Genomic DNA, 16,467 nt, shown 5'->3' on the forward strand with positions numbered 1-16,467 from the left:
TTCCCACCCCCAAAACCCACTGTGCCAAAGCACACCAGACGTTTGGAGCGGTGTATGGCATGTTTTACGTCTTGGATGTTTTCCTACATCTATAATTCATCCTATTTTCTGAAGTGATAATAGCAAATAAGAGCTGCTTCTCGAGAGCTGCTGCCTGGCTCTTTGGGATTGGTGAAGAAGCATTTTCTTTTTAGGGGAAGGGGAATATTCATCCTGCTTCAGTATTTGTATTGCTGATATTTCAGCGGAGTCCAAGAAGCTTTCATCTGGCTAGACCAAATTTCCTGAAAATGTTGAAAACATATTGGTTCAAAACCTCCCCAAACCCACGTGTTCTGGATTAAGCATGTGTTGGGAGCTAACATCCTTCTTTCCCCAGCTCTGCCATAGTCTGGCATTAATAACACTGAACTTAGAAATGTTTGAAAAGCCTCACATGTCTCATAGCCCTGTGAGTGGAGTGAACATCAGCGCAGCCCTTCTGCAAACGAAATGATGGAGTTGTAGAGGTTGGAGTGGACCTTTCCATCTCATCCGCTGGGACAGCGTATCAAAGCATGTCATAGATTTGTCATTGCTTGAGAGCCTTATCTCTGGAGCAACGCTTGAGCTTTTCTTGGTCTCTTCCCCACTCCCCCCAGCGTTAGTCAGACAGGGATACAGGGCTCAGCGGGAGGCTTACTGGGCAGGACTTCGTTAATCCTTGGTCATCATCATGCTTCCTTCTGGTCTTACCTGCTGTGAAATGACAGTGCCCACCATGGTAAGGTTATACCGCCTGCCACAGCCTTCTCTTTGGGACACCTCAAGTGGCAGAAGGACTTTGACCAGCACCCGTATGCCTGATGGTCGCTTCTCTAGTGATTCTTTCCCCACCATGGCCAGGTGGGCACATTGGGTTCTGCAAACCATCTCTTCTCCAGGGGCCTCTGGTGGAGTCAGGCAGCATTCAGAGCTCCCTCTGGGATCCTGCAAATGATCTCTTTGTTAAACCAGATGGCTACCAGGGTTTGAAAGAGTCCTTTGCACAAATTCCCATCGCTGTTGAGAGCGGCGGTTGTTAAACCTGGCATTCCTTTTGCAGCCACAGCCAGAAGCTCCCACTTCAAAGACAAGGCTGCAGGTTTTGGGAGCGCACAATGTTGGGAAGATGTGTCTGCTGGATAAGTCGCATTGAGCTCCTGCTTCTGTTCTCATCTTCAGGTTGCAACTGTGCTGGAAGTGAAGTGTCTGCAAGATGGGCAGGGGATTGCTGGGTTTGGGCTCTGGCTCTGCCTGTCCCCGGGGTGAGGATGGCTCAGCAGCCTTCCTCGGGACAGCTTTCTGCAATGGCCTTTTGCAGGTTTTACATCAAACCAGCGTAATTACAAAGATCTGTTCCTGTCAGTAAGAACAGTTTGAACCGTTCCGAAAGAATTCAGGCTATTTCTCATTAATCCACGCACACAGCTAATAAGTGAACGCAGGTTGGTTTGTGTTTTTTGTTATTTTAAATATGCTATTTATACCAGCACATGACCTAAAGAAGTTTGGGGTATTTTTGTATTTATAGCAGATCATAGCAGCGTGTAGCATGCAGAAAGTAAAATCAAGGGGGGAAGAAAGTAAACTCTCTTAATCTTTATAAGCAAAAACATGTCATGTGTAATATCCTCGAGTTGCATCACCATCTGGTTTCTCTGCAGCCCGTGGTGCTTATGCAGCAGATGTTGGGGCCGACCCCATCCCTGCAGTGCTGCGCAGTGCCCTCTGCATGGCCACAGGTGCTGCCCTGCACAGCAAAGGCCCACCTGCTGCAGATCCCCGCCTTGGTGTTGGCTGCAGGGATTCTGCTGGAGGAAGCTCTTGGTGCTGCCCCAGACCCCCTCCCACGTTTGCAGGGTGGGGGTCGTGTTTGGGTTGGGGATTATGAAGGGTATTATGAGTGGTAGAAGCAGCTCAGCTCGTTGCTTCGGTGCTTCAGGCCAGGTTAACAGCCTGCTTCGTGGTTCTGTGCTCACAGCCTGCAGTGCTCACAGGGAAGAACTCTCTCCAAAAGGACTGATGAATTGTTGAGCCTTTCTGGCAGTGCCCTATGGGGCTGAGGGCTCACACTGAGCCAGCAGACCCTCCAGACCCGTGCTGCTCCTGCTGGAGGTTAGGAATAGCCCCCTCATTTCCAGCTCGGTTGCCTTTGGGCAGGAGCCTGTCTATGAAAACGTTCTCATTTGAACTCAGCTCTGTACGGAGGAGCTCCTCCATGCAGCAGCAATCTTCATTCCACGTGTGTGGGTCGTTTGTAGGACTGTGCATCCTGTATGAGTGAACCCCATCCCGTGCTCACTGCTGTGTCCTTCGAGGCCTTCCCTCTGCCGCCCCTCTGCTCTGTCTTGGTGCTTCTTGACAGCTTTGCCGAAGCAAAGGGTTCCACAGAGCTGTAAGCTCTTTGGAGGAAGGATCGCAGCATAAGAGCAAATTTCATTTGAGCTGAAGGGAAACAGAAGGGAGGATAAACTTCCCTCACTTTGGTTTGGCCTCGAACATGAGCAGAAAACATGCAGGGGGGAATATAGGTGGGGTTATGAGGAAGAAGAGTGGAAGTCGAGCACGGATACAAATGCAGAAGAGCCCCGTGCTGTGGCAGGTATTGGGGTGGAACTGTGCTTCCCAGACTCGGTGACTGTTACTGCATCACAGTTCAGAGCTACCCGATGAGCTCTGAGTGACACCAAGCAAAGCTTTGGCTGCTGGTGCATCCCGTGAGCCCCACGGCTCCCTGTGCAATTAAACTATCCATCCCTCCCTGTTGGGAGACGAACAGATGCAAACCCCTGAGGCTCAGAAGCTCCCAGGGCTAATAATATTGTGTTTTTTTTCATGTCAGAAGTATTTTTGTGTTTGTCGAAAGATTCACTTGCACAGCCGTAACATCTCTCTCTGCCGTGCCTGGAACAGATGCGTGTGTTGTAATATAGACTGCGAACATCCACATCGCATGTGGTTCTCATTCCTCCCATTCATCTTTGAAGCTAATTGGTTCCATCCATCCCCAATGTGTTTGGCTCGCCGCAGCTATTTGTACTTTCACTCTGGTTACGGCGCTAATGGTGTGATATATATAACATGAAATAAACTCTCGTGACTCCGAGGTCTGCAGAGACACATAAGCAGCGCTCGCCTTGTGCTGCCCGCCATGGGCTGTTCTCTGGCTGATGTCCCCTGCAGCGTTTGCTTTCCCTGAGCACGGTGCTACGGTGCCTGGCAGGTGTGGGGAGCATGGCAGTGGCCGCCAGGTGTGGTGCCTGGCAGCTCGTCCCTGCTGAGCCGATGGGAGGGGGTGTATTTGAACATATGCATAAGAAATCGTTTTTAAAATGGGCAAATCAATAGAGGTAATAAGTCAGGTAACACTGTACAAATCCTACAGTGTAATGCGTGTGCTTGGGCTCCGGGGTTTTGGCAGGCACGTGGCAGGGTGGCACCTGGGGGTCTCATTCCCATCTGTCATTAGTTTGGGGGGAAGCAGTGGGGTGTGTTTCACACTCGTGCTCGAGAGCTGTGCCCCATCTCAGCTTCTCTAGGAATGGTTCAGCCAGGAGCTGAGCTGGGTTCCCTTCCCAACCTGCCCTCCCCGGGACATTCGCTGTGCCACCAAGGCAGCAGGGCTCTGCACAACCCCCTGGCAGTGGCTGCACTGCGCACAGCATTCTTCGTGACAGGGATTGTGTTGAGGCTCAGGATTTCTGCTGTCCAAAAGCTCCACGTGCCCCATTGCATTGGCGACCTCGGCAGGTACGTGCAGCACATCTGTGTGCAGAAGTCAGGCAGCGCTGCAGCCGGGCTGGGAGCAGAGAGCAGAGCTGTGCACAGAGCATCGTGTGCGGAGCTGGGCGCTCTCAGCCTTGGCTCACTGCTTCTGTTCCCAGTTTTGTTCCAGAGAGAACCCTCCTCCCAAGTGCAGTGGGTGGCAGTGGGGATGTTTTAGGATTAAATGATTACTGACTCTTACTGGCTTTCTTTTTTTGCTTTCTTCTTTGTAGGTCCAAGCTCAGTTAAAAACAAGAAGAAGGGTAAGTTTGATTTTCAATTTAATTTGCCTTCAGTTACCCCTTGGTGCACCTGTGTTAGTGCTCTGGCTACAAGTTCGCTGGCTGACATGAATGGGAAAACCATTCATTCACGTCCCAACAGTGGGCACAGCATCTGATGCAGCACTCTGGGGCTGCTCTCCATGCCTCCAGCATTGCTGTGGCACAGCTGCATCCCCAGCAGCACTGCGGGGCTGGAGACGCTTACTGAAGTCTTCTATAAAAGTGAAGGGAACTTAATTGCATTGTATAGAAGTAATTCCCATAGCAAACAGCTGTGCTGCCATGTGCCAGCTGTGGCGAGCTGCCTGCTCTCTGCAGCTCCAGCTTCCCTCTGCTCTGCATTGGGTCTCGCTGCAGCCCGGTGCCTCCTTCAGACCTTCAGATTCTCTCTGAATACACCCTGCAGCTTCTGCCTGTGCACCAAATGCAGAAGTACTGTCTTACGTTTCCATGCTGAGTGTGGGTCAGCCTGCAAGTGTTGCCCGGCTTTCTCCCCACGTTCCTTGAGCTGTTTGCATCCTGCTCTTACTTCACAGAATGCAGACTGGGGAGGTGTAATGTTTTGTGTTTGGGGCACATGATTGTGTGCTTTGTGGGGTATCTGGTGCCATCCCTGCTTGGGCCTGGCTCCTTGGCACACACAGTGGTCATACACTGTTCTGGTACTAGAACCCAACCCAAAGGTCTGGGCTGCTTTGTAGACTTGTTCTCAAAACCAAGCAACAGCTGTGGTTTAGGGGAGCGCAGCCATTGGCCCCGCGCTGCTCCTCACACCCTTCAGGGCACCCATCAGAGCACCCATGTCACACCCAGCACACACCCACAGTGCCCTGCAGGCAGCAGGAAGGTGTGAGCTGTGTGCAACTCGGGCTCCCCCAGATGTCTCTGCAGCACTCAGCGCTCACTGCTGACAGAGGGCTGCACGCAGCTGGGGCTGTGACAGCACCTGGGGATGGGGCATCCAGGATCCCACACTGCAGTGCTGCATGGCCCTGGCACTGAGCTGCACAGCACAGCGGTCTGCTCTTGCTCCTTGCATGCGGCCTCACAACTGATGGCCGCCGTGTTCAGAAACTCGGGCTGTTGTTTGTGCTCCAGAGCTGCGTCACGTTTCGTGTTCACAAAGTTTGTCCTAACAGAACTCTGAAACCCCAAACTCTGCTGAATCAGCTGAGCTGACAGCAAATGATGGCTGTGGTATTCGTGCAATCCCGGAGCAGCTGAGGGATCTCGCAGTGCTGTATTGCATACAGCTGTAGCGCTGCATCGGATATTTTCATGTTATGGTGTTGTCACATTTCTTTTTGATTCATTTTCATTTTTTAGAGTTGGAGCTTATTGTTTGGCAAATGGCAGTTAGGGAAGCACACGCTGACTGTGCTGCGCTTGGGTTGTGCTGCCTGTGCAGTGCATGTGGCTCCTGGGAGCAGGGCCTCCACCAGCAGCTCTGCCATACAGGGGCTCTAAAACAAGTCCAGAGAGGAGAAAGGGGAAGCAGCAGCAGCAGCAGCAGCAGCATCTCATTCCTGTATATCCATCCAATGGAAATGTCTGCGGGCGCTGAGCTCTGCAGTGCACTCTGCGCTCTGTGCTGCAGCCCACCCAGCAGTGGCCTCCTCAGTTGGAAGATGAATCAAGCTTTATGTTTTAGTGAATAACCACTTTTTGCCTTGTGATGTCAGTGAGCAGGATTCCATCACAACAGAGGGGTGGTTGGAATTGCTCAAAGGAGCAAGAACGCCCAGAATGTGCATCCCTGTGCAGCTTCAGAGCGACGCGTGGTTGTTTTGCTGCTGAACGAGCAGCACATTGAGCTGCAGACCCCACTTCTGAGATGGATTGGTTAAACCAGCTGTCATATGTACCCCCTTGGGAAAGAAAGCAGGGCAGCCAGCCATGGGACTGCTGGCCCCACGTCTGAACCTTCCTCAGCAGTTGAAGGAGAGGAATTTGCAATGTGCTGTAGGGGAGATGGGTGAGGGCTGGGACTGGAGCTGCTCATTTCCAAGAGCTGTCAGCATCCCAAGGTGGAGCATTGCTGGTGTAGGGGCAGCCTGGTGCATGGCCAGCTCAGGTGTGAAGGCACAGCTGCTGATCTGGGCAGAAATATTGCAGGTCACTATTTGTCCCCCTGTCTTTATGGGATACTGGCATTACTGCCATATTATTTTGGTTATGCATAGCTAGTTTAACTTACTTCTCTGCTTCAGACGGTAACATTCTGCTTCCTTTAGCCCTGGAATTCTGTACGGGGCTGGAGGTGAGTTGTGTGCAGGGAGCAGCAATGTGGGGAGGGCCACGAGGCGCTGAGCAGCACAGCTGTCCCTCATCCTTGGCTCATGGCCACAGTGCACCAGGTTACATCCCTCCAGTTCTGTGTGAGCTGAAACTCCTTGTGGTGTGCTGTGATGTGATGGTGATGCTGAAGGTTTATATACAATGCATCAGCATACAGCAGGTAGGAAAGATTGCAACTGTTTTCCATCAGGAAGCCCCTGTCACATCCCTGGGGCAGATGCTCCATCCCTCAGGTGGCCCTGGGCCTGTGTTCCCTGTTCAGGTGTAATTGCACTGCAGGTGATGCACCAACACAGGCTGCTGGGGAGCAGTGGGTTCCCCCCCCCAGAGGTGTTCCAGAGCCATGGGGGCATGGCACTGAGGGGCATGGCACTGACGGATGTGGCACTGAGGGATGTGGTGATGGGCACAGTGGGGTGGGCCGGGAGGCATTGGGATCAGAGAGGGCTCTTCCAACATGAATGATGCTGTGTGCTGACGCTTGGCCTTGTGTTTTCCAGGTAAGAAGGCTGGTCCTCCGGGACCCAACGGTCCCCAAGGGCCACCAGGCCCCCCCGGGCCCCAGGGTCCCCCTGGCATTCCCGGCATCCCGGGGATTCCTGGGACCACTGTGATGGGACCACCCGGCCCCCCGGGCCCACCCGGCCCTCAGGGCCCCCCAGGGCTGCAGGGCCCCTCAGGTGAGCGTTCCTGTTAGAAAATGCTTCTTCAGAGAAACCAGGGCTGTCACCCACAGCTCACACAGCTCTCAAGGGGAAGCTTAGCTGACGTCAGCCTCTCTCAGAAGCACCAGCCAGCAGCAGAACGAGGTCCCTAATGCTGCAGCGTGGTGCCCACGAGCATCTCCTCCCTCATAGAGCTTTGGTTCTCAGAGAAGAGAGGTTTCAGCACAGAGTGCAGCAAAGAGCTCTGTTGCTGCCATCACACTGGTGTTTGCATCCCACTCTGCTCTGCCAGGAGCAGATTGCTGCAGGCTGTCCTTCAGTGGAAGCTGTTTGAGTGATGTGGGGATGCTTCAATGATGCTGGGCAGAAATACAGGATTAAGGCAGGAAAAAAAAGCAGGATGAGGCCTTTTCTTATTTCGGTGCTTTCTGAAATGGAGCTGTACCTCATACAGCTGCTGGTGTCCTCCTGTTAAAAACCTGTCTTTTATGCTTATTATGGGATGAGAGGTTTCTCTGAAGGAATAGTTCCTGCTGCTCTTTCAGGCTTACCCTGCAACGATGTGAATTGCATTTTGCAGGTGCCACAGACAAGGCCGGCTCCCGAGACACCCAGGTTGGTTGGCCTCCTTCCCAGTTACCAGCTTTGTTGACTAACGTTATCTGCTGTGTTTACTAACACATAAGTCCCACCCTTCCTGTGTGTGCTGATCTGTAGCTACCCCAAAAGGACCGGCTGAGCTGACTCTTCTCATTGCTCAGAAGCAGGCTGTGTTAATCTGCCTTGGGTTTCTCAGTCCCTGCGCAGTGCTGATGCTGTTCTTGGCCGCTCTGCTCTTCTGTGTTTGTGGAAGGCAGTCATGATCTCAGGGCTGTGGAGCTATGCCCAGTTCCTGTAAAATGGCACGGTGTTCCTGACCAACTTTAAATCCCTGTAATCTCGTTTGCAGCCAGCTGTGGTCCACCTTCAAGGCCAAGGCTCAGCCATCCAAGTGAAGAATGGTAAGGATCTCATTTGGCACTTAACTGGGCCCATCCTGCAGCCCCGGGCGTATATGTGGAGCTAAGACCTCCCTGGGATGTGGGTCAGTGCTGGCTGACCATGACAGACCCATTCCCATTGCCCAAACCCCACAGAGGATCCCACTGCTCAGTGTCCTCCCATTTCTCCTGCAGTCAGACTCATGCACCAGCTTGTCTCTGTGCATCTCCCAGTAGTTCTGCCCCACTGGATTTCACTTCCCCTTCACCTCCTCCCACCTGCTGTAAAGCCATCAGTTTTCCTGAGTCCCCTACTGGCAGCCTCCTTTCCCAGTCTGTTTCTTCTCCTATTTTAAGCCTGCAGTGTATCCTTTTCCCAGCTCAGCCCCATTTGCCTGTGTTTCTCTCCATTTTCCCCATTAATTTATATCAGGGGAAAGCACAGCTGTAGTGGAAGCAGCGAGCACACAGAGATGCACAACCACCAGCTCCTGCCTTGCCCTGCCAGCCCCTGAGCATCCCTACCCATCCACACCCACCCCAAGTCCTGCTGAGCCATCTCACATCCACCAGCCCTTCCTTGCTCTCTTCCTTCCTCCCCAAACCCATCTCCGATTTCTGCTCGCGTTCCCTTTGCCAACAGCTGGGTCTCATTCATTAGCTGCTGCCTCTTGGCTGGCGATATCTCGCTGTGCTGGAGAGGAGCTGCCTCATCCCCTGCTCAGACCCAGGGAGCACTGGGTCAGAGCTGCAGGAGTGGGTCAGGGCTGCAGGACTGGGTTCACCAAGCACTGCCCCATGCGTGGGATGCTGAGGGCTGGCCAGGGCTCCTGTAGGAAGGCTTGGTTTGTCTCACCAGGCGTGAGCTGCGGGAGCTGACATTTCTCGTGATTAGGGGAGTGCTCTTCGAGCTGAATGTGTTGGCTATAGCAGGGTGGGGGGAAGCTCCCAGCAGCAGAAAGGAAATCTGCTGTTTCTAACAACAGCACGGGGGAAAAGATGCTGTCGTGCTTACATTTAAAAAGCAATTATTCCATTATTAATGGGACCCTTCTATGTTTACAGAGCGTACACTGCTCTCTAAGAGTGGGAATTACCCCGTAACTGTCCTTCCCTGCTGCTTGGGAACAATCTGCTGTGCTGAGCCTGCCTTCCTCGGGCACTCTGACATTAATGCTGTCCAGCTGACAGAGAGCAGAAAGCACAGGCTGGCTGGCTCACAGCCGGGGGCAGGGAGCAGAACAGCAGATGAAGGCTGGGAGGGGAAAGATTACATTTGATACAACCTGCAGACTGCAAGCTGTCCTCAGCACGTAGCAGAGCGTGTCCTCGGGATGTGTCTGCTGATGCTCTCAGTTATCCCGTTGGCCCCGGTGTCAGAGGAGTGGGTGGTGGGTCTACAAACCCCTAACTGCTCTGAGGATCTCAGCACAGGTTAATGTGGCGGGACGTGATGCCATTTCATGCAGGCAGGTTTGCCACGTTTAGTCCCTTTCCCATAAGGGCAGGGCTCACAGTTCTCATCATAGCCAAATTGAGAAAACATAGCACATAGTTTGGAAACACTGGCACTGGTATCTGTGTGCCAGAGTGTCCTTGGTGTGCAGCAGGGATGATGGCACTCACTCTTGATGAGAGCATCTTAGTGGGGGTTGGAATCTCTCAGGTATTTGGTTGCAGCAGGAGGAGACAAGTTGGTCTGCCCCCAGCTCTGGGGATGAGTGTACCAAGGGCTGTGCACTGCACCTCAAGGATGGGAATTGCTCCTAACCAAAAGTGAGCAGAGATGTGGGTCGCTCATCCCGTGTGCACAGAACAAAATGGGTGTCCCATTGAAGCAGCAGCAAGAGGTGGTGCAGGTCGAGCTGTTGCCATGGGCGGGAGCCAAAGCTTACACAACACAGCACTTAACTGTGGGGTTTTCTTACCGAGTTCCCCTGACTTTCCCACGTGGGGCTGTGGCAGCTGCTGTGTTTGAGGCGTTGCAATGTGACTGTATTTGTGTGCTCCCGCGCTTCTCATCCTGACGGGTACTGAGTGACTGCCGTTTTCTCATACTGAGATCTTTCAGGTGGAGTCCTCAATGACTGGTCTCGCATCACTATGAACCCCAAGGTGTTTAAGCTGCATGCCCGCAGTGGGGAGCTGGAGGTACTGGTGGACGGCACATACTTCATCTATAGTCAGGTAGAAGTGAGTACGGTCCTAGGCCTAACTCCTATTCTTGTGTTCCAATGGAAGCCTTGCATGAACCACGAGAGGGCTCCAGACAACTAGCGAATGCCAAGAACTTGTATGTGCTTTTAACCACTTCGTGCTCTAGGAGATGTGTGTCGGAGGAAGAAGTTAATAGAGTTGGGAAGCGCGAGCTCACACGTTCTGCCACGACACCAGCTGCAGGAGCCTAGTCACTGTGACACATGCACAGAAGCCCAACCGAATCCCATGGGCCACCAATGCCTTTTCTTCTTTCCCTCCACATTGTCTGTGCAGTCACTCACCCGCAAATCTAAACCTTATTGCAGAGTGAGAGTCCCAGCAGGAAGCTGGGCTCTGTGCTTTACGAGGGATGTCGTGCCAAACCCTCACGACTTGGGATGTTTGGGCAGCCGTGGCACTCTTTGTAAGCCCAGGACTCCCAGCCCAGGTGATTCCATTTTGCCCCCACTTTCTGTGCGTAGCTCCAGCCTGATGCTGTGCCCCAGCAGCCTCGCTGTGCAGCGGGACGGCTCAGCGCCTGCGTTATTTGGCACCAATGATGGGTGTACAGAGCTGCTTAGGTAGAAAGGACTGAACAAAGTAACAACTGGTTGCGTTATGATTTAGGATAGAGCTAATTAAGACACGATTTCCATAATTTTCCCATTCGAAAAAAGAAAAAAAGCAGGAGGTGTGCTGTCACTTAATGCAGTACTGCTGGTTTCCTGCAAGTCTCTGACATGGAGCATGAGCTGCCACATTCTGCCCTTCCACAGCAGCCAGGGTGTTCAGACATCTGTGGACTGAAGAACTGTCCGGGCTGTGGGACAGATCTCAGCACTCCTGCTCACGGTTTGGCTGCATTCAGTGGGCAGCCCCACTGGGATGGGACCAGGCAGGATGGGCTGTGGATGTCAGGTTAGACAGGGCTCTTCTGTGGGCATGGTTATGTGCCCAGTCCAGTTGGTGACAGGGAAAGTAATTCTACCTGGGCCAAAGTGTCATTGTTTCCCAAGTGCTTTGTGCTAATTGCTGGCCACCAAAGCTGTTGTCATTTGTAGTCCATCAAGGAAAAAGAGGGCTCACCCTCGTTTAGCTTCCGTGGTCACACAGTGTAGGCTGAGAAGAACTGGCAGACGCATCCAAACTGAGTAGTTTCCTTCTATCAGGAAGAAGCAGCTCCCTGGGATGGACTTCTCTCTGTGCAGGCCTTTCTCAGGGATCCTGGAGTTCTTCAGAATCAGTGCGTGGGAGATGGTTAAGTTCCAGCAAGCTGCACAGTCCTGGGGGCTTTGTCACCAGATCTAAGAGTTAAATCAGTACAGATACTATGAGGTCATTTGCTTCCGAGCTGTGGAGGTTGGGACAGTGTCTTCCCTGTAACAGCTTATGCCTTTGAGAGCACCTCAAGTCCAGTTACAAAGAAGGCAGCTCCCAGTACATCTTAGGGCATTGTTGATGTCAGCACTAAAGGAGGCTCATGGGACCCAGAAGGCAGGACTTGCCAGGTAAGTGCAAGAGGACTTCAGTTAACAACTTTGTTTGTTTGTTGGATGAAAAGCTGTTTGTGGCAGATAGATTTGTTCCCAGATTGCCGTAACTAGGCCTGCACAGGTTTGTACGTTCCCTACAGTAGCAGGGTCTGGCATGAGGCTTCCTAGCTCAGCCATAGAGATGCTTGGATTCACAGGCACTTGCATGCTTCTATTAGGATGAAGTGAAATACGGAGTTTCCTTATGCCTCATTGGCTTGAGGGTCTTTCAGACAAGTCAGCCTCCCACCCGTGTGTGTGGCTGGGGGCTGAGGAGAGGGTCCTTAGCAGTGGGAACATACGTATGCACCGAGAGGAACGTGGGCTTGTTCCTGCTTCACAAACACACTGCCTAATAGCCTTTCTTCTTCCTGCTTCACATCAGGTATACTACATAAACTTCACAGATTTTGCCAGCTATGAGGTGGTGGTGGATGAAAAACCCTTTCTGCAATGCACTCGGAGTATTGAGACCGGCAAGACCAACTTCAATACCTGCTATACGGCCGGGGTCTGCCTCCTCAAAGCCAGGCAGAAGATTGCTGTGAAAATGGTCCACGCTGACATCTCCATCAACATGAGCAAGCACACAACTTTCTTTGGGGCCATCCGCCTAGGAGATGCGCCAGCATCCTAGATGAACTGGGCACGTCCAAGGAGACTGACAGGACTGCACCGTGCTGCTGTTCATAAGCGTATCAGTATTTCAGGGGGTTCTGTAATCCGGCCATAAGGAAAACTGATCCAGAGCTATTTATTCCTATATGTGAATGCAGGAAGCACAATGTCTTCTGTGACTTGCACAGAGACTTGGATCAAAAAGCTAGCTGAAAAAGCGTGGTGAGGAAGAAAGGCTGTCGTGTCCGCCTTGTCTCAGTATTTCAAGTATTACTGCACTGATATTCTGCTCTGTGATCTTCACGTGGGGCTTGTTGGGAGTGACGTGGGTCTCTGCTTTTATGTTGCACTAGCACAAGCATCATCCCAGGCAGGAGCAGGAGAGAGCCCTGCCAGGCGGCCCTACCTGGCGCTCCTGCTTCTGCCCGCTGATGAGAGCAAGGAATGGGGTTTCTGCTTTCCTGCCTTCTCAGTTCTAACTGGAGCGGTGCGCGGCGCGAGAGGAGGTGGGTGAGAGTCAGTGGTGTTTACATTCATCCTCAGGAGTGGGAGAAAGGAGAGCAAAGTGCCTCAGGCAGAGCTGGGAAGCAGGCAGCGAGAGAGAGCAGTGCGGTAGAGGGGAAGGTGGATGCTTAGCAGAGCGGGCTTAGCACATGGAGAACTGCCTCTGCATTCCAGAAACCACAAAGTCCCAGAGATAAAGGCAATCCTGGTCCCAGAGCCTCTGCTGCTTCCAGCTCCTGCCGTTCCCCCGGAGCTGTGTGCTGCCCCACGGGGCTGCCATCACCACTGCTGCTGTCCCAGCTGTCGGTGGTTTTAGTCTGGGGGTTGGGCTTTTTTTAACGTGTGTCTTTTTAATGAATATTTTGCAAACCAGACCACTTTCCTACAGGCTTCCCAGAGGCACGCAGAACAGACACAAGGACTTGTGAGAACGCTCTGAAGAAGTTTGTCATGTTTAAGAATAAAATATTCCAACAGGAAATTATTTTTTCTGTTTTAATAGCAGCTGCCCCGCTCTTAGATGTGGTTTTCATCCTTCCTCCCCACACCCCGTCCCTGTTGGCACCCTCCTACCTAAAACGCTCCAATGAGCGGTGATGGAGTCTCTAGCAAAAATGTGTATTTAAAAAGCCTGGTCCAGCATGAAGTCACCGCTTTTCTTTGCTCCGAGCCCTGCTGGGTCTAGTCCTAACCCGATTTCTGGTGACTAATAGCGGAGCGAGGACGCTATTGTTTCTTTTGGCTTCTTGAGCAACTCTCTCCCGTCATCTCCCCTCAACTGGTGGTGAGATCTGAAGCTGGAAGTTGTGCTGGAGCTGCAGAAGAGGCCGGAGCGCTAATTGCCCCGTTGTGCCGCGCCGCGGTGCGCGCCTGGCCGTGTCCTTGGGTAGGCGGCTTTCACTGAGCAGAGAGGGCAGTGAGGTTTCAGCCCCCGTGGCAAACACAAGCGGCTGGATGGGGAGCCGAGGTCCAGGTGACAGCCAGGTCTGCCCCAGCAGTGCTCACCTGCAGTGTCAGCCAGCACTGCTGTGCCCCTGCAGGGTCTGCATGCCCGCAGTGCTCCTGGCTCTGCTGCGTTCCGCGACCGTAGCGAAGTATTGCAGTATCACTTGCCAAGTATTGCAGTTATTGGGAGATAAATATTTCTTGGGGGCACCCGGCTTTGGCTCCAGACTCGCTATTCACAGGAGGCGTGCAGTTTATAAAATAACTGCATGAAAAATTGCCTGCTATTTCTTTTTCAATATGTTCTCCTCCTTTCTAGCCGTAGCATGTTGGGCTAGCGAGAGCCTTAGGGGCACTGAAGCAGCCTTTGTGGTTTATTTCCTTTAGAATGGATTAAGAAGGACATGTTCCTCTGACAAGAATGAATCGGGACAACTACTTATAGTGAAAACATGAAACAAATCATTAACAGGATTGCTTTAGAATACAGTCTGAGCAGCGAGGCTTAGGGGCAAGCATAAATAATGCGATGGCTTGGGAGAGCGCGATGGATGTCGCTGGCATTCCTCATCCCCCGCTGGCAGGAGCTGTGGTTCACTTCTGAATGTGCCTGTGAGCAGGAGGAGGCAAAGGGAGAATCCCTTTCGCTGCAAGAACCCCGGCGCTGCTGCCGCGATCCCCTTGGCGTGTATGCAGGGAGCAGCGCAGGAGGAGGCAGCGCTCCTTCCTGGTGGGCAGCAGGAGGTGTGTGCTGGTGGCTGCAGGTGGCTGTCCTTCCTCGCTGCTCCGTGCCTGGCAGCCGTGCAGTCCTTTGTATTTGAAACCCTTGGGCTGCTGCAGCGGCACGTTCTCATGGATGCAGTATTGTGGCACAGTTACCCAGGCTGTAGTATAGTTGCTTCTGTTTGATACTGCTCTATCCCACCACCTCCGGTGCCTCTACACATTCCTGTCATTGGAGCCAAAGGGCCTGGAAGCAGCTCGGGACAGCTGGAGGGGGTTCATTTGTATGGAAGATTGTAAGCTCCAGCAGGAACAGGGCCTCGCTCCATCCTTCCCTCTGCTATCTCTCCTCCAGAGCTCCTGGCAGCCCTTCTGCTCGCCCTCACCCACGTGCCTCAGCTCTGCTGCTCAGCCTTCGGCTGGACTCCAGTTGCAGAAATGTAGCAAGCAGCCAATTGGTATCTAACTCAGCGTCTGAAACCCTTCTCCCTCTGAAGATCCCCAGTACGGAGACAGCCCGTATGGAAGACAGCTCTGCTTTTGTGTTTGGAGTGCCTTTGGAAGGAGGGATGCTCCCCAGCGCGCTCATTAGGTCATGGCTCCGCACCCACACATGCTGGCTGTGCTTCCTCCAGCACCTTCCTCACCCAGGGTGAGTGCTGAGGGGCTCCTGCCGTCACCAGTAGCCCATCAGGGCTGCAGCGCTGTCCTCTCAGCATTGGGCATTAGAAAAGGGCCGTTGTATTTCCCAGGCTGAGAGGTACGGGGCAGGTGCTCACCCGGGGGCTGCTCTCAGGTGAGCCCTTTCCACAGCCCCATGAAATCCAGAGGTGCAGTCCCAGCTCAGAGCATGGGAGCAGGAAGGCAGCGGTCCCAGCACTCAGCACTGCAGGCTGAGCCCCTCCTGCTGGGGTTTGTCCCATTTCTTGGGCTCTCCCCTGCCCAGGCACAGCCCTGTGTGGGTGCTGCACCCTCTGGCCTGGCCCCACGCAGTGCCCACCCTCATCACTTCCAGGGGTGGAAGGAAGCCCCTCCTCACCCCCCAACCAAAAAGGAATGGGAGAGGAGTTGTGGGAAAAGATGCACAACTCCGTGCCCATTTATCTGAGCTGCACAGAGATACACCGATGCTGTTTTGTGCTTCGACTTCTTTATTCAAGACACTATCTGTATATAAAATATACATAATGTATATAAATTAGGATGTAAGTTTATGTAAATTGTCAATATTTTCTTTGCAAATAAAGCTTTTTCCTGATCTCTGTGCGTCTCTGGGTATCAGCCGGGTGGTGGGCATGGAGGGGCTGGGCCCTGTGGTGTGGCAGCCCCAACTCAGACGCATCCCTGCACAGGAGGGGGGCGGGCTGTGCCCTAAAGCAGTGCCCCAAAAGAGAGGGGACAGGAGGTGGGGAGTTCACAGGCCCAGGATGCGTGAGGCCGGGAGTTCTCCACAGCAGTCCCTGCCTTTGATCAGGGACTTTTGGCTGATTTCCTCCTTCCTGTGTGCTCTGCAGACATGTACCCTGCACTTGGGTGATGGCTGGGGCTCCCCAGGACGCGCGGTGCGGAGAGATGAGGATGTTTGGGTTCAGCCAGAGGTCGGTGGCTCCCGGATGGAGCTGCCTGGTTCCACATCTGGACAGATGTGTGCTGAGAACAATCAGGGGTTGTTCTGCTGCAGCTGCCCTTGGCCCGAGTGCATCCACTGCGGGTGATGGGGAGGGCTGAGCCCCCGGCACTGCGTGGGTCCAGAGCCACTGTCTGTCTGTCCAGGAGGAACCACAGCCCAGAGGCAATGAAATTCTCTCCATGGTGGGAGCTGGAGAAGGGCAACCCCAGGAAAAGTTAGGCTGCTGTGTCTTTAGATTTAATCACATATATATGGAATATGTGAGTAGGGGAAAAATGTTATTGTTGTCACTCATTCTGCCAG

General features: G+C 53.1%; 1 protein-coding gene across 3 annotated transcripts in view; it reads left to right on the forward strand.

Annotated features, from left to right (window-relative positions):
* EDA (ectodysplasin A) overlaps nucleotides 1-15,792 on the forward strand; it is a 57,473-nt gene extending 41,681 nt beyond the window's left edge. The window contains exons 3-8 of one of the 3 annotated variants that reach the window (XM_015278334.4): nucleotides 4,020-4,049; nucleotides 6,869-7,048; nucleotides 7,614-7,648; nucleotides 7,983-8,034; nucleotides 10,076-10,200; nucleotides 12,130-15,792. In XM_015278334.4, the coding sequence (XP_015133820.2) occupies nucleotides 4,020-4,049; nucleotides 6,869-7,048; nucleotides 7,614-7,648; nucleotides 7,983-8,034; nucleotides 10,076-10,200; nucleotides 12,130-12,381 (674 nt within the window). In that variant the 3' untranslated portion in view covers nucleotides 12,382-15,792. Of the gene's footprint in view, nucleotides 1-4,019; nucleotides 4,050-6,868; nucleotides 7,049-7,613; nucleotides 7,649-7,982; nucleotides 8,035-10,075; nucleotides 10,207-12,129 lie in introns of all 3 variants that reach the window. The other 2 variants (XM_015278335.4, XM_015278336.4) reach the window with 2 other exon arrangements.
* Nucleotides 15,793-16,467: the final 675 nt, after the last annotated feature.

The sequence above is a fragment of the Gallus gallus genome, chromosome 4 (genome assembly GCF_016699485.2).
Source record: "Gallus gallus isolate bGalGal1 chromosome 4, bGalGal1.mat.broiler.GRCg7b, whole genome shotgun sequence".
NCBI classification, from domain to species: domain Eukaryota; kingdom Metazoa; phylum Chordata; class Aves; order Galliformes; family Phasianidae; genus Gallus; species Gallus gallus.